Source organism: Plecotus auritus, assembly GCF_963455305.1.
Source record: "Plecotus auritus genome assembly, chromosome: 1".
Taxonomy (NCBI): Eukaryota; Metazoa; Chordata; class Mammalia; order Chiroptera; family Vespertilionidae; genus Plecotus; species Plecotus auritus.
In genome coordinates, this window is record NC_137770.1 from 99,894,224 (window position 1) to 99,912,353 (window position 18,130).

The window sequence follows — 18,130 nt, forward strand, 5'->3', positions numbered from 1 at the left end:
CCAGAGAATGCCAACAAGAAAATGTGTCTGCTTATCCCTTCCATTTTTGAGCACAATGTCCTAGGATGTCCCCGACTTTAGAATCTGAGACTTAGAGTTACACAAAACTTTGGCTAGCCTTCATGAGTACCAGAAGAAAATAAAAAGGAAACCTCCAGGGGAAGGACACTTGGAGGAAATAGAAAGCTATAGACGTCAATTTCAGTAACAATGAAAAACCAGTTGTAGTTTCTAGATGTGTTGTATTAATGACTATTCATATGAGAGGGATGCTGTACTAATGGCTGCTCATATGAGAGGGATGGCCACTACCTCCCTGCTTAAGCTCCTGGAGGGTCTTGAAAGACATGGACATGCCTTGAAGATGAAGTCTATTCTTATGAACTGTATAGAGCACCCCAAAAAAAAAAATCCTATATAATAAAAGCCTAATATGCTAAGTGTCCAGTCATTCAGTCGGCGTTCAACCAATCAAAGCGTAATATGTTAATGATATGCTAAAGCCGCTCAACCGCTGGCTATGATGTGCACTGACCACCCCAGGGCAGACACTCTGCCTGGTAGGTTAGCTTGCTGCTGGGACTGAGCAAGATGGGCTGGTCCTTCCCCAGCTGGCCAACCTCCCTCATCCCTCCCTGGCCCCCATTGTGCACCAGTGGGGTCCCTTGGCCTGGCCTGCACCTTCTCGCAATCTGGGACCCCTTGGGGGATGTCAGAGAGCCGGTTTCAGCCCAATCCTACAGGCCAGGCCAAGGGACCCCACTGGTGCACAAATTCATGCACGGGGCCTCTAGCACATGTATAAAGCCTCATTTCTAACCCCAATCATTTGAATTCTATTCAATTCCAATGATTTTTTTGGTGTGTCAGAGGTTCTCAACCAATCAAGTATACAGAGTGGCTGTCTTCTCCCCAAAGGGAAATCAACAGCCTTAGCCTGGGGACCCAACTCCAGCTCAGCCAGTGCCATTCTGCTATGACCCCTCCCCGCCCCGCCCCCAGTTGGCGCCCTCTAGAGGGAACCCCCGCTCCCACTGCACGCTGTGCGCTCCCTGGCCTCCCCTGTCACCCTAGTCTTGGCATCCGCTCCTGTGCCCCCAGCCTGTCAATGGGACTCCGCCCATTCCGAGCCCTCCTCCCACTGTTAGCACCTGCACCTCCGCTGGAGCTTGTCCATGCCCCCACTGCAGGAGAGCGCTTCCGCCCGCTGTGCGCTCCCCGGCCCTCTGCCCCTAGCCTTTGGCGCAAGCACTTAAGCGCCCAGCGCGTCCACGCTCCACCCGCCTGCCCGCGACCCCCGCAGATGGCGCAGGCACCTGGGCCAGAGCTTGTCCACGCGCTCCCCGCACCCTGCCCTGCCCTGCTGTGGGCTCTGGTACTGACGCTCGTACTCTGGCCGCCCCGCGCCTTCTCTGGGGAGCCCTGGGCAGGCGCAGGCACAAGCGCGCGGAGGAGGTGCGGGGCAAGGTGGCGCTCAGCTTTGGGACCATTGGCCTGAGCCTGGTGGAGAGGACGAAGGTGGGTACACGCAGCTGCACACGGAGCGCGCGGTCGAAGGCCAGCTCCAGACACGACTTCACTCGGCCTTCCCGGCGGCCAGCGCCCAGCGGGGGCTTTGCAGGGGCTGGGCGCGGGGCAGCGGAGCGCTGGCAGCAGCAAGCGGGGTGGGGCGGCACCCGTGCACCCGCTCCTGTGCCGCCCGCGCTGGCCCTGGATGGCTTCGCTGGCGAAGTGCCAGGGCCACATCCACCTGCAGGAGCTGCACCTGATGCGACTGAGAGAGGCGGGCACGCCTCCCACCGGCTGCTCCGCAGAGAGAAGACTGGGGTGCAGCGCCCCTCCTGGCGTCCCAGGGCGGGCAAGGAGAAGAGGCCGCAGGGGAGGGCACACTCCAGGCCCGGACGCCCTACACAGCAGAATAGGGACCCACTCCACGGTGCAGACTCCTGCAGCGGATGGGCGCATTTGGCGCGTCCGGGCGCTCCTGCAGGTGAAGTTCTCCCCGGACTGGCCATTCTTGGGGGCGCGGGGCCCCGCCCCCGTGACGTCAATCCAGGGACTGACAGTTGAAGCTAGACCGCTGTTCTGATCGGTTGCTCGGGAGACCAGGGTACACAGAGAGGACTGGCCTCAGTCCCCAGGCCGAGGAGGCGCTGTCCAGTCCCCCGTGCGCTGTCCGCTCCTGGGACTCGCAGGCCCAGGGCACACGAGCCAGGTCACCCCGAGCTGTGGCCAGAGGAGAGCTTCAGGCACCATGAGTCAGAGGCAGGTGCTGCAAGGTAGGGGCTGGGGCGGCTGCCCCCACAGCAGTTGGCGGGAGCCAGGGGATGACTGAGCAGCTCTCTCCACCATGTCTCTCCTCGCAGTGTTCGAGCAGTACCAGAAAGCCCGAACCCAGTTCGTGCAGATGGTGGCAGAGCTGGCGACCAGACCACAAAACATCGAGACCCTGCAGAACGCGGGTGAGCCCTCACCGCACCCCTGGGGCTGTCACCTGGTGCCCTGCGCCTGCAGTCATTAGTCCGCCCTGGTCCTCAGCCCTGCCTCGCCCATCACCCGTATCCCAGGCCAGTCACTGCCTGTGTCACTGGGCTCTCCTAGCCGCGTTCCCCGCCCCCACCCTCTCCTGACCCCTGCCTCCTAGCCCACCCCTATCCCCTGCAGCTGAGTTTTGGGGAGAAGGATGGGGCTGGAGGAATGCCTCCAGGTCACTGCGAAGGTGGTAGAAGCATTCAGCCTCTTTAGCAGGCCTTTGGGGGTGAGGCTGAGCGGGTGAAGCTTACAGTTTGGTGTGAGAGGGGCCCTATTTCTATCTTTACTGCAACCAGGCAAGTGTCAGGTGGAAAGTCAAAGCCAAACGAACTACCTGCCTGGAAGTCATTTTATGTGAATGGGAATCTGCCCTAATCAGGCCCGTTTTACTGTGCGGGTGCCCGTGCATGTCACCCTGCCTTGGTCACCTTCAACTTCACACCAAAGGACTTCCAGAGCCGCTTCACATTATTTCTCATTTTGCATTAGTGAAAGAGCTTGATACGCTTGAGTCTTTTCCAGGAGATTCAAAGTCAGTAAAGATCTAGTTTTGAGAAACCCTTATAATATTCTCATTTCACCCCTCAGCCCAACTCATGCAGACTATAGAGAGGAAGAGAGTGTGTGTGTGATTTGCTTCTTATCTAGTAACAAGGAGATAATGGTGGCTCTCCTCTCCCTTCCCTTCCTTCTCTCATTAAGCAAGATGCCACCAGCATCTGAACTCAAAATAAGATAGCATCTTATCACTACTGTGTCATGAGAAACCTTCAATTTATAGGATATGATCTTTAAGACTCAAATTCACATGCAATTAAAAGGAATTTTAAAACATTAAAATTAAGGGCAAGAATGTTTAGACATAATATTTACTCTGCATTATTTTTTAGTGAAATTACTACAGCATCTAAATGGTAATTTTTATGTGTGTTTTTTGTTGTTGTTGTTGTTTGTCAGTGGGAGGGATTTTGGTGTTTATTCCTTGTAGGTTTTCATTTTGGGTCAGGAGATGTATTAAGAACGGAGAAAGTGCATTTTATAATAGTTTTTAAAACTTTTGATTTAGGGGTAATTGTAGATTCACATGTAGTTGTAAGAAATAGTACAAGATCCTGTATACCTGAAAACTGTGGGATGATATCACAACCAGGAGTTGACATGGGGAATTCACTGATTTAAATCAGGTTCTTCCCATTTGACTTGTACTGATTTGAGTGTGTTTGTGTGTGTGCTATGCAGTTTTATCCTGTGTGTTCCCATCACAATAGTCAAGATACAAACCTCTTTCATCACCCAAGGATGCCTCCCTGTGTTGCCCTCTTATAACCACACCCAGCTCCCTCTTGTCCCTTAACCCTGGGCAACTTGCACTAATCTCTTACCCACTTTTAAAATTTCATTATTTAAAAATTGATAATCTTTTGTTCTGCAGTTGTTTCATGTGGATTAATTTACTTTCTTCTGCATGTGTATGTGCTTTTATGCATGCATGTATACTCCTCAAAGTACTCAGAACAGTACTACACATACATACTGTTTCATATATACTGACTAAATAAAGTTTATTACAGCATAATTCATTTTAAAATGCACTTACACTTTAGGGTTTTTTCCCTCTCTCAGTCCTACTCAATGCCCTTTGTTAATGGACACTTAGTATTTACAAATATTTAATTTTTGGACAATATACTGCTAAACTAAAACATTTTTTAAATAGGGAAGATGAGTGACATTACATTAAAAATTTGATACAGAAATATGGAAGTATAGGTAATACTTAAAATACACAATATCATGGGTTAGTATAATAGTGGCAGGCTTTCTCTTCCCATAAGTGTACAATGTAGAATATATTATGGGATGTAGTCAATCCAAACAGGCTAAATGATCACCGAAGTATAAGTGACTTAGAGATGACATTTAATTTTTAATTATATTTTAAATTTAGAAAGGGAGGGAGAGAGAGAAACATGGATTTGTTGTTCCACTTATTTATGCATTCATTGGTTGATTCTTGTACGTGCCCTGACCAGGGATGGAACCTGCAACCTTGCCTATGGAAACCACACTCTAACCAACTGAGCACCCAGCCAGGGCTATTTGACATTTTAAACAGCCACCTATTTTCACTTATGAAGGAATGGAATGCAAAAGGAGTATAACTGCCCTAACCGGTTTTGCTCAGTGGATAGAATGTCAGCCTGCAGACTGAAGGGTCCCAGGTTCGATTCCGGTCAAGGGCATGTACCTTGGTTGCATGCACATCCCCAGTGGAGAATGTGCAAGACGCAGCTGATAGATGTTTCTCTCTCATCGATGTTTCTAACTGTCTATCTCTCTCCCTTCCTCTCTGTTAAAAATCAATAAAATATATCCTTTTTAAAAAGGAATATAACAAACAATGTCTTAAAGTTATCTGCACTTTAATAATATCTTGATGGAACACTAAGATTTTTCTTTTCCTGCGAAATTTATTTTAATGTATTTCATGTTATCTAGATTCAATGTAAGCACTTCTTTAGTTATTTTTAATTGAGACAGAAAATGATTGTTCCAATATATGTATTCTTTTAATTTAAAAAATAACCTGTAAGCTTTGTTATGAAAATTTTTATTAATAGTCAATTAAGTTAAACATTCAAATTGTTTATTAACCCTCATCGAAAGATATTTTTCCATTGATTTTTTAGAGACAGTGGAAGGAAGAGAGAGCGATAGAGAAAGAGGAGAGAAACAATGATGTGAAAGAGACACATTGATTGGTTGCCTCCCACAGGCACCCAGACCAGGATGGGGGATCCAACCTGCAACCCTTCGGTGGGTGGGCCAACGCTCTAATTACTGAGCAGCATCAGCCAGGGCCAAACAGTTTATTTTTTTTATAATCACCTGGATTTAAAAATGCTTTTGAGCCCAGCCACAGTGGCTCAGTGGTTGAGCATCGACCTATGAACCAGGAGTTCTTGATTAAATTCCCAGTCAGGGTACATGCCCAGGTTGCAGGCTCAATCCCCAGTAGGGAGCAGATAGGAGGCAGCCAATCGATGATTCTCTCTTATCATTGATGTTTCTCTCTCTCTCCCTCTCTCCCTTCCTCTCTGAGATAAGTAAAAATATACTTTTTAAAAATAATAATAAAGTAAATAAAAATGCTCTCTAATGAGCCAGTATATGTTATGTGTACATGAATTATATATTCTGTTCAAGCTTTTTTTTCAGTCATGTGACTTCATATTGGTAGCCTAAGACATAAGTGCATTTTATTCCTGACTTGGACATAATTTTTGCATACCTAGGAGGGTTTTGTTTTCTCACTTTTATAGTAATCTATTTAAATAAATACATATCATGTATTCAAAATTATGTGAAAACCATTTCCATATGCATATCATGATAAATCAGTAGTTTCCTTGTGAAGAATTTTTTAATTCATTCACTGTGAAAGGAACTTTAAGGTGAAAATCATCAATGGAGCTTTATTTCATTCTAAATCTCTGCTCTTTTTCATTGTGTTTTGGATGTGCTCATGAGAGAATTTGCCTTATTAAATATGTCCAAAGTAATTACTAAATCTAACGAAGTTTTGCAAGATATATTCTTCACAGTATTTGGACAAAAATAATTTTACTTCAAACTTGTTTCTAGGAAGAACTATATATGATGTGTCTATAACCTAGAGGTTTTTTTCTCATTGAGATTTTATTCCTTCTAAATTAAAGGAGCATACTGGTACATGAAAACATTCAAAAGTTTAATGTTTGTTATGAAGCCTCTTTATGCACGTGCAAACCCTGACTGCCTTCTCTCCAGGGCTTTTTGAGGACAGGTGAAGTGGAACACAGTGAAGGGGGAGGCACTTGATATTTATTGGTTGATTGCTGTAAACCTATAGTTAACACTTCCCCTTTTTTTCATTTAATCATACTTTATGTAAAGGACTTTTCTTCCATGTTCTTTGGTGCAGAACTTTGGGATTTCTATTGAGTAGATGTACTGCCCCTGGGAGAAATCCAGGGCCAACCCTTAAGAAGAAATTTTCCCTTGCCTTGTAGTGGGTGGGATGGCCCATCTGAACACAACCCGGACTTTCCTAATTTTCAAAGTAAAATAATGATTTGGTTTTGCCATATGGCCCATGTTTTCTATCATAAGGGTAGCTCAATTTAAAATTTATTGTTTATTCAAGTTCTGTTAAAAGTCTAGGTGAAAACAAGTACATAGCATTTGTGTTCATGTGTATGTATACATATGTCTCTAAAGGAAATGATTTCTATCCACTTTTCCATATATTTTGTCTCTGTGTCAAATTTGAATCACTATTAAGTTATGTACATTTACTGAATTATATTAGTTTTTCCTAGAAATGTCTTTGTAGAATTAGTTGAATAATATGCCCTCTTTCTTAAGATATATTTTTATTGATTTCAGAGAGGAAGGGAGAGGGAAAGATAGAAACATCAATGATGAGAGAGAATCACTGATTGACTGCCTCCTGCACGTCCCACACTGGGGATCTTTCCCGCAACCCAGGCCTGTGCCCTGGTCGGGAATCGAACCATGACCTCCTGGTTCATAGGTTGATGCTCAACCACTGAGCCACGCTGGCCAGGCTGCCCTCTTTTTAATTTTTAAATTGAGGGCCTATTTTAAAAAATAGACAATTTTCCCATAGCTTTTTAAAATCTGTCATTGAAGGTATTACCTAATTTTTTGTTAAATGTTTTTAATATAAAGATACTTTTATTTATTTATTTATTTATTTATTTATTTATTTATTTATTTATTTTGCCTGGCTGGCATGGCTCAGTGGTTGAGAAATGACCTATGAACCAGGAGGTCAAGGTTTGATTCCTGGGTAGAGCACATAACTAGGTTGCAGGCTCGATGCCCAGTGTGGGACATGTAGGAGCCGCTGATCAGTGATTCTCTTTCATTATTGATGTTTCTCTCTCTCTCTCCCTCTCTGAAATCAATAAAAATATATTTTTTAAAAAGATACATACTTTTTTATTCAACAAGTCTTTTTCTTTTTTAAATTTTTAATTGATTTGAGAGAGTGAGAGAAACATTGATTTTGCTGTTCCACTTATTTATGCATTCATGGTTAATTCTTGTATGTGCCCTGATCAGGGATTGAACCCGCAACTTTGGCATATAGGACAACATTCTAACCATCTGAGCTACCTGGCCAGATCTCAACCAATCTTTATTAACTATTATATGTCAATCTAGTTCTTGGTATGAAATTTCTGGGGAAAAAAATTGTTCCTACTTTCTTTTATTTCACAAAGTAGTTCCCCTTTTACTTTTGCTACCATTAAACTCAGTGCTATGTTCAGAACTCAACTGCAGCAATTACCTCTAACCTATATTTCTAATAGAATTGTCAGTCCCTGTCTGCACCACATGGCTCTTAATAATTATCTTTGTATACATGTATTTTAGAGTAAACTATCTAAAAAGAATTTAGAGTAGGCACAGTATGAATACAATAAAAATTAATTTCCTCTGAAGATACATTTTTTAACTGACTACCTTCCAAAATTGTCCTCTTCAATTATTACTCATGAAACCTTTTGGAACAGACAGACCTTTTAGAACTATGCTATTTATCTCTACATATTAATTTTCACAGTTTGGTCATTCATCATTCAATAAATGTTTATTGAGTGTCTAGGTGTCATATGAATGCTTGGATGCTGATCATGTAGAAACAGAAAGCCATTGAGGATCTTATTTGCTAGTGGAGAGATATAGAAAGATAAATAAAACAACCATTTCTTAAGTGTCTAGAGATAAACAGATAGAACACATATGGAGGGTACTTAACCCAAGCTTTGGGACTGAAGGGGCTCTCTATAGGAGACTTCTAGGAGGAATTCCTAGGAGTTAACTAGACCAAGAAGGGGATGGGGAAACTGCAGTCAGGTGGAGGGAGATTATGTGTAAAGAAGAGGCAAGAGAAAACGTGGTGTGTACTTGATGGAAAAGGCAAATGTTCAGGTATGGCTGGAGCATCTTGGGGTAATAGAGCAAGGGAGAGAAAAGTCAGTGGCTAGAGAGGAAAGCAGGCCTAATTATGAAGGTCCTCATCTGAAGTTTGGATATAATCCTGAAATTGATAGGAAGTCATTGAAGAGTTTTAATTAGAGGAACATTGGGATCTATTTTATGTTTTAGAAAGATGATTTTCATGGTTGTGTGGAGAACAGGTGGAGGGGATTAAAACAGGATCAGGGAGACCAGGTATCCATTTTTGCTGTACCAGTCTAGCTAGATAAGAGATATGCAGGACTTGTGATTTAGCAAAAGGGAGCAGGGGCAGGTAAGAAGAGAGAGGAGTTCAAGATGACTCCAAGGCTTCTGGCTGCTTAAGTTAGCACCATTCATTGAGGAGAAAGAGGATACAGAAGGTGGAGGAAATGGTGATTTCACTATAACAGCACTGAGGTTATAGTGTGTCTGGGATATCTATGTGCCAGTGAATATGGTGAGCAATGTGGGTATATAGGGCTCTGGAGCCCAGGAAAGCGATCATAGCTTAGATGTGTAGAACTTACATGCTCATTAAAAGTTTCGATGTGTAGAACTTACATGCTCATTTGAAAATATAGTCAAAGCTCATTTTTATATTTCTTTATCTATATATATAAAGAGCCAGGGGCCGTCACATCTGAAACAACCAAACAGATGACCAAGCAGGCTGAGTGGGATGACAAGTCCGGCAGGGGGGTTAGTGAGGGACGAGCAAACAACTGAACAGCAGGCTGCATGGGGCCACCAGGCCGGTGGAGGGCCATGAGGGGCGATCAGACCAGCAGGGGGCAGGGGCGGAAGTTAGGGGCGACCAGGCTGGTGGGGGGGGCAGTTAGGGGCGACAAGGCTGGCAGGGGGGGGGGCAGTTGGGGGCAATTAGGCTGGCAGGGGGGACAGGTGGGGGCAAACAGGCCAGCAGAGAGGGGGCAGTTGGGAGCGACCTGGCTGGCAGTGGGGGACAGTTAGGGGTGACCAGGCAGGCAAGCAGGTGAATGATTAGGAGCCAGCAGTCCAGGATTGTGAGAGGGATGTCCAACTGCTGGGTTGGGTCCAATCCCTGGGATTGGGCCTAAACTGGCAGTCAGACATCCCCCGAGGGGTCCCAGATTGGAGAGGGTGCAGGCTGGGCTGAGGGGACCCCTCCCCCATGCACGAATTTTATGCACCAGGCCTCTAGTGTAATTATAAACATGTAAGTTTCAATCATTTTATCTAAAATACATGTAAATTGAACCTGCCATAGTTGTATACTCTACATCCTCATTCAGTTCAAATCCCACATATATAGATGGTGATGGCTGTGACCTAGTCTAGAGTCAGACAGTTGCATCAGTTTAATACAGTAATCATGGAAGACAGCTACAGTGATGTTAATGGTAGAATAATATCACTTCAGCAGATTATACTCTTTGGTATGCATTCTAAACCTGGCTATAGGCCAGTTTCATTACTAAAGGATAAATGCTATATAAGTATATGTTAACTAAGTAAGTGAATGCATGCTGTGCTTCCTTGCCCTCTTAGGAGAGTTGCTAGCTTGTTCAGAGAGTCAGTGGTCTCGGTTTCATCTTCCTGTCACCTCTCCCCACACAAAAAATGATGTATCAGGTGTGGTAGCCCTACACTCATAAACAACTGAGTTAACAGTGAATCACCAAACAAAACTGAGAAGATGAAAAGATGCTAACTATAGTATTAACTACAAGGAGAATAATTGTAAAAGGAGAAAATATCTTATTTTTTATCATAATTTAAAAAAACTATACATATGTTTTGTGATTCATTCTGACCCTTTAAATAAATTATAAGACTTCATGTTATAAAGGATATAACACCTGAAATCATAATTGACTTGATAGTTATGACAGTGTAAAATTATTTCACAGAAAACAAAACAGACACGTGATACCAAAATTTATGATTTTTAATCAAATACAGGAATAGTGGCCAGAGGTATATAATCATAGAGGCTGGGGAAAAACAAATCAGGTCCTGAAAATTCTTACTCTAAAAAATGCAAGGGAGGAACACTTAAGTATTTTCAAGTAAAAAATGACCAGTGAAGGAAAATGAGTTGTAAAGTTTATTAGTGTCATGACACTTGCTTCAGTAAAAGTATAATCATGTAAATGCAATATCTCATTATAGAAATAAAGATATTAAATCTGCTAAAGTTGGTAAGTGTAGTTGGAGTTACTCTGTGATAGAACAGGTAGTGCTTACAGTAATAAAATCAAAGTGAGTGGTGGTTTTTAGAGCCAAGACTGCAAGTTTTTCAATAGGAGATAGATGTATATTCAGAACTGTGCTAGGTAATTTCAGAAACAGAAAAGTATAAAACAAGCTTGGCTCTAGAGATGCTTATTACTTTACTATGGAGGTAAGACATTTATTCACATAAAACTAGAGAACCACATAAGATGCCATGTCAAGGATGGCTGCTGTGCTTTGCATGACTTTGGGTGTACCATTTATATCATGATCAATGTGAATGGCATCCCCCGGATTTGTGCAGTACACAGCCATACATGATGGACCTGGGGTTATTCAGGCTTCATTTTTATTTATTTCACTGCAAGTAAGTAGTGTAAACAATAAAGCTCTCCGTGGCTTCCCATTTCACTTAGAGTAACATCACAAGCCCAGCAGGTGTGGCTCAGTTGTTGAGCATTGACCCAGGAACGAAGAGGTCACCGGTTTGATTCCCAGTCAGGGCACATGCCCAGGTTGCTGGCTCAATCCCCAGTATGGGGCATGCAGGAGGCAGTCGATGTTTCTATCTTTCTATATCTCTCCCTTCCTCTCTCTCTAAAAATCAGTAAAAACATATTTTTTAAAAAAGACTAACAACAAAGTGTTAATTTGACCTATAGCCATATTTGATCTGGCCCATCCAAGCTCTCCAGCTTTATCTCTTGCCCCATCACCCTCCCACTTGATATTTCAGGCTGGTCTGAATTTCTCATGGCACAATCCTGCATCCCTGTCCAAGCCAGAAACCTGGAAGTATCACCGATTCCTCCATCTTCTTCACACTAACCAGTTTCTCTCCTAAATACCTCCTTAGGCCATTCACTTTTCTCTTTCTCTTTTGCCATTGCTGTTCTCCAGGCTATCTGCACAACCTGTGTAGGTTCCTACAACAGCTTCCTCAGTGGTCTTCCTGCCCCCAACAGTGTCTATTTTCATTCTTTTCTCCCAGTGTAATCGAAGTGATCCTTCTTTACAAAGTACAAATTTAATCCTATCACTGCACTGACACTAATGTTCAGATACAATTCAAAATACTTAAAATATTTTTTGGACCCTTCAGGATTTTGGTTTATATTTTTTGGACCCTTCAGGGTTTTGGTTTATTTTAATTAGCCTTCTTTCTCCAACCTTCTCTCTCCCCTCTTGTACTGTGGTCATACTGCATTCTCAGTTTTGTCAATATATCAAACTGGTTTTGGTTTTGAGCTTCATTTATATAGTTCTTTCTGTTTGGAATACTCTCCAATCTATTTACCTCACTAATTCTTCCAATCTGCCCCCAAAAGCCTTCAGATCTCAACTTAGATGGCACTGCTCCTGGGTTGCCTTTTCTGTGTTCTTCAAAGCCTGGGCTAGATGCTCTACCATGTTTGCAGAGCACACTCTACTTACTTCATTGCCTACATCATAATGTGTTGCATTTGCTTCTCTCTCAAAGCCCCTATACAAGTTCTTTGAGGTTAAAGACAATTGTGTTTTCAACACCTTGTTTATTCTGAATAGGTAGTTATTTAATTTTCAATTACAATTTACATTCAACATTATTCTATACTAGAGGCCTGATGCATGAAATCCATGCAAGGGACTCAGCCCTCCCAGCCTTGCCTTGGCCCTTGCAGCCCCAGCTTCGTCCAGAAGGTCATTCGGAAGGACGTCCAGAAGGTGGTTTGGCTGTCCAGTCTAATTAGCATATTATGCTTTTATTATTATAGATTAGTTTCAGGTGTACAGCACAGTGACTAGAAAATCATGTATTTTACAGATTGGTTCCCCCAATATTCCAAGAACCTACCCAGCCCTGTACATAGTTATTACAATATTATTGACTATCTTCCCTAATTTACATCTCTGTGACTATTCTTTTTTTTTTCATCTGTGACTATTCTATAACTACCATTTTGTACTTCTTAATTCCTTCACCTTTTTCACCCATCCGCCCCAACCTCCCTTTCTTCTGTCAACTGACACTCTTTTCTCTATTTCTATTTTGTTTATTTTGTTCTTTAGATTCCATATATAAGTGAAATCATATGGTATTTGTCTTTCTCCAGCTGATTCATTTCACTTAGCATAATACCTTCTAGGTCTATTCATCCTGTCACAAAACGTAAGATGTCATTCTTTTTTATGGCTGAGTAGCATTCAATTGTGTATATCTACCACCACTTTTTTTTTTTAATCATCACCCAAGGACATGCTTAGAGAGAGGAAAGGAGAGAGAGAGAGGAAGAGAGAGAGAGAGAGAGAGAGAGAGAGAAACATTGATGTGAGAGAAACATCAATCTGTTGCCTTCTGTATGTGCCCCGACTAGGGATGGAGCCCACAAGCCAGGCATGTGCCCTGACCAGAAATCAAAAGGACAACCTTTCATTGTAGGGGATGATGCCCAACCAACTGAGCCACACCGCCAGGGCCCAAAATTCCACTTTAAGGTATACGGGTACAGTAAAAGGAATTGAAACCTGGGACTCAGATGGATATGTGTACACCAATGCTCATAGAAGCATTATTTACAATAACCTAAAGGTGGAAACAACTTAAATGTCCATCAACAGATGAGTGGACAAACAATATGTTGTATATACATACAATGGAATATTACTCATCTTACAAAGGTAATGAGATTCTGATACATGCTAAATTAGATGAACCTTGAAAACATGCTAAGTATGAAATAAGCCAGGAAACAAAAGGACAAATAGTATATGATTCCATTTATATGAGCTATCTACAGTAGACAAATTCAAAGAGATGGAAAGTAGAATAGAGGTTACCAGGGGCTGGGGGTATGGAGAAATGGGGAGTTGGTGTTTAATTTGTATACAGTATCTGTTAGCAATGATGAGAAAGTGCTGGAAATGACAGTGGGTGATGGTTATGCAACATAGTGACTTTACTTAATGCCACTGAATTGTACATCTAAAAATGGTTAAAATAATAAATTTTGTTATGTATAATTTACCACAATAAAAATAAATAAAATTGAAAAACAAAAAGATAAGAAGCAACCAGAAATCATTACTATGACTTAAATGGCCCAGAGGCATTTATAGACACTTGTTTTTAAATAAACAAAGTTGAGATGTTAAATATCTTTATAAACAGAAGATTGAGGTAATACATATATAAATTATATGCAATATGAGAATGAATGGGTAATTTTTTTGTCTTTGGAAATGTTTGACATTTCCTTCCTAATTTATATATGTAGTAGGCATGCAAAATCAAAGTAATTAGGCCTGTGTTGCACTGAAGGGAATTAAAGGAAAGAGCTGTGATTATTTTGAGGCTATTTTATAATCTCCACTTGATTATTAGTCCCTTGACAGTAGGAGCTGCCTTAACCCGTGTGTAGTTCTATTCCTTGTCACTTGGTAAACCCTGATCTGTTTTTTGAGTGAATGATTGTGTGCAGGACCAGCAGGGCCTGGTACATAACTGGATTGCAGTGTAGGTATTAGCAGCAATGTCTCCAGCATGGCACTAGAACAAGAAAAATAGAAAAGGAGTTCAAAGCTATAAAGTTGGGGGAGGGGGAGGGTTGTAAAGATTTATCCTATAAGTTAAATTTCAAAAATAGTTTCACACTGTTTTATCAGTTTGTATAGTGTATACTAAATTGTTTTATTATAAATATTAGAGTATAATATATGAATTATTTTTAATATTAGGTATTAGATAGATCATGTTGGCTCCTTCAGTGTAGACTCCCAATGAGGTCATTAGCTGCTCCCTAGAGACCTTGTATATCTCAATAGCAACTATTCAGACTGCTGTAATTGATGGACTCTAAATTTTCATGCATTCACTCACCAAGGATCAATTACTATGGATTCCTAATGGACAGGCAGGTAAGGAAAATTTTATTTTTATGTCATATTTACTTCTTTTCCCCTCTTCTCTCCTTCCCTTCCCTCAATCTTTCTCCTCTTCCACCCCCACCCCCTACCCTCCTCTCTTGCATCATTATCTGCATTTTTAGAACAAACCTGTAATTATAACAAAGTCTCCATGCTTAATCTGTGTAAGAGATAAAATAAAAAATCAGGCCAAAACCGGTTTGGCTCAGTGGATAGAGCGTCGGCCTGTGGACTGAAGGGTCCCAGGTTCGATTCCGGTCAAGGGCACGTAACTTCGTTGCGGGCACATCCCCAGTAGGGGGTGTGCAAGAGGCAGCTGATCGATGTTTCTCTCTCATCGATGTTTCTAACTCTCTATCCCTCTTCCTTCCTCTCTGTAAAAAATCAATAAAATATATTTAAAAAAAAAATCAGGTCCCTGGAATCTAATGATTATAAAGCACTAAGGAAAATTTAAGGAGTATAAATTTGGGGCAGTATTTTGTCTAATAAGAATGATCTTATTCAAACAAAGACATTTATTTATTTTTATTGAATTTATTTGGGTGACATTGATTAATAAATTATATAGGTTTCAAATGTACAATTCTATAACAAATTATCTGTATATTGTATTTTGTGTTCACCATCCAAAGTCTAATCTCCTTTCATCACCATTTATCCCCTGTTTACCCACTTCTACCTGCCCCACCCCCCAAAATAAATATATTTTAAATGGAAGCTTTAGATGTTACTTTTATAGGTTCAGAGGTTTAAAATTTTTCAAAATCCTTATTGTGCTACTGTCTGGACTAAGGAATATGGGGAAAATATGATAGAGCAGAAGTTTCTATGCAGAAACCTAATCTGGATATTGAATACAGTAATAGAAGGAAAGGAATTGTGTGTTCTTTTATTGACATTAGTTTTCCTGGGCCAAATGCTGTGGAAATGTGGAGGAGAAAATATATAAAGTAGAAAGTTCCTTTGATTATATCGACAAGTGAAATACCTTTGGGGGGTAAAACATTTTACTGCTAAATTTGCTAACAGAGATTTTCCAGAATTGGAGACTTTTGGTAAATTAGCTAAATACTGTAACTAATAATAAACACATAATCAAGTTAAGTACTATAAACCTGGAGAGATGAATTTATCAAATTCTTAACATAAAAGGTCAAAGTTCTTAAGAATTTAATTTAGACTATCTAGGTTGGATTGATTTTCTGATTATATTTCAAAAGACAATAAGTGACTTCCTTCACATAAATTTATCAAGTGAGGAAAAAAAGGAAATAACAGATTCAGGAAAAAAAATATGAACCACAATTATTATTCTATTTTTTTAATTGTGGTTCTTTTTAATTGTGTTCTGAGAATACTTATACTTTATGTTTTTTGCCTTATTAATGTATTTAGTATGAAACCTTAAATATATGTTTACAAATTTAGCTTTTGTTTCTTAAATGGTGCATATTTATTATCAACAATGTCAAGCTATATTCAACAAAGTGGGCAAAGGTGAGACATTTCAAGCAAAGGTGATGTAAACAAGCACATGAAAAGACATTCACCATCATTAGTGTTAGGGAAATGTAAACCAAAACCACAATGACATACCACTTCACACCTATTAGGATGCCTATTAATTTAAAACAACAGGGAAAATAAGTGGTGGTGAGGATGTGGAGAAATTTGAACCTTTGCACTTTGCTGGTGGGAATGTAAAATGGTGCAGCTTCTGTAGAAAACAGTTTAACAGCTTCTAGATGGTGGTGATGATTCCACATCATTGGAAATGTACTTAGTACCACTAAATTGGACACTAAAATTGGCTTAAGTGGTGATTTTTATGCTATGTGTATTTTACCACAATTAAGAAAAAATGAAGTAATAAAGCAAACTACAAAGAAGAGATCGACAAATAGTTTTAAACCCAACTTTCTAGGAAGAACCCATGTTAACTTGGTAGTAATTCTAATACCTTATTCTGTGCTTCAAGCTTTTTGTTGTGAGGTATTTCAGAAATTATCTCTAAGAAAAAAGAATAGATAATAATATAAGCAACACTTATGAGCATAGGCATGTGGAATTGTTTAACAGGAGCTATGGCCCAAGCATGAGCAGGAGTGCTTTGTGCCTGCAAAGTTAACCAGCCTGTGCAGGGTTTAAACTTACAACTGTGGCCTTGTAGAAGATGGTCTAACCAAGCAACTTAGACATTAAATGATCACTAAATGAAGTGGGAGGCAACGAAAAGCCACAGGTCACATCATTAAATGTCTCTGAAATAAGCATCATTACTCTCTGTTTATGTTATTTGGTAATACTATTTATCTTACTTTAGTCTAATCCTAAATGTTATTGTACCAGCAAATGTTTTTCCTTTTATTCTATTTCAAATGTTTCTGGATGTAACATTAAAAAAGAATATTGATGCCCCGGCAGGTGTATCTCGGTGTTTGAGCATCGACCTATGAACCAGGGGATCATGGTCCTATTCCTGGGTTGCAGGCTCGATCCCCAGTGGGGCGTGCAGGAGGCAGCCAATCTATGATTCTTTCTTATCATTGATGTTTCTATCTTTCTCTCCCTCTACCTTCCTCTCTGAAGTCAATAAAAATACTTTTTAAAGAATACTGGTAATATATGCTTTTATAGATCACTGGAATATGTTTTTATGGAAAAAATGTAATAACATCAGTTGAAAGCCTGATGTAAATTACATAAAGTTTAGAAAATCAAGGGGCACTTTGTTCCAGTTTGAATTCCATCATTACCTTTCTTATAACTTTAGACTAACTCAACATCATAAAGCACAAGTAGCCATTGACTATTTCACACATTTTCTAAGAAGGCAAAGTTAATATAAAGAGTTGTAATATCCAATGAAATGACCAAAATGCAATTATTATTTATCTCCCTTTCCCTACCTCCTCAATTTTAATACATATTATTTGTTTCGCAATTATAAATAAATGTCAGAATTTCTCACCTTGCTCCACCACTTATTAGTTGTGTGACAATTTTTTAAACCTTTCTCAATCTAAATGTCCTTATCTGTAAAATAGACATAGTAATAAGGCCTACATCATAGGTTTGTTATGAGAGGTCAGTGGATTAATATGGAAAACAAATCTTTAGAACAATGCATGCATACAAGTGCTCCATAAATATAAGCTACTTTTATTATTGTTGTGAGGATGATACACCTTCTCTGTATTCAGTCCTAAAATGAACATTGTGAGACCTGATAATACGATATACTTCTTAAATTAAAGATTTTATTTTTTGGAGATAATGTCAGAAATATGATTTGCAGTCCTTCATGAATGTGAGGTCCTAGCCAAATGAAAGACTTCATTGAGAGGAAATAATCTGAACTGAGCCCTGAAAGATAGAATTTGCAAAGATGAGGGGGAGGGACGTAAGCAGGGGTGGCAAATCAGCCTATACCCGTGGTCGGCAA

The 18,130-nt window shown here is 40.6% G+C and overlaps 1 protein-coding gene across 6 annotated transcripts in view; it reads left to right on the forward strand.

The window, feature by feature from the left end:
- Positions 1-1,427: 1,427 nt before the first annotated feature.
- The window catches only part of LOC308247949 (sperm-associated antigen 6), a 55,676-nt gene continuing 38,973 nt past the window's right edge, over positions 1,428-18,130 (forward strand). Inside the window, exons 1-3 of one of the 6 annotated variants that reach the window (XM_080667824.1) lie at positions 2,065-2,279; positions 2,367-2,462; positions 14,640-14,673. Coding sequence is in view for 5 of the 6 variants with exons in the window: in XM_080667820.1 (XP_080523946.1) it covers positions 2,328-2,462; positions 14,640-14,673 (169 nt within the window). In the remaining variant the exon portion in view is untranslated. Of the gene's footprint in view, positions 1,519-1,870; positions 1,991-2,064; positions 2,280-2,306; positions 2,463-14,639; positions 14,674-18,130 lie in introns of those variants that run through there. The other 5 variants (XM_080667821.1, XM_080667823.1, XM_080667825.1 and 2 more) reach the window with 5 other exon arrangements.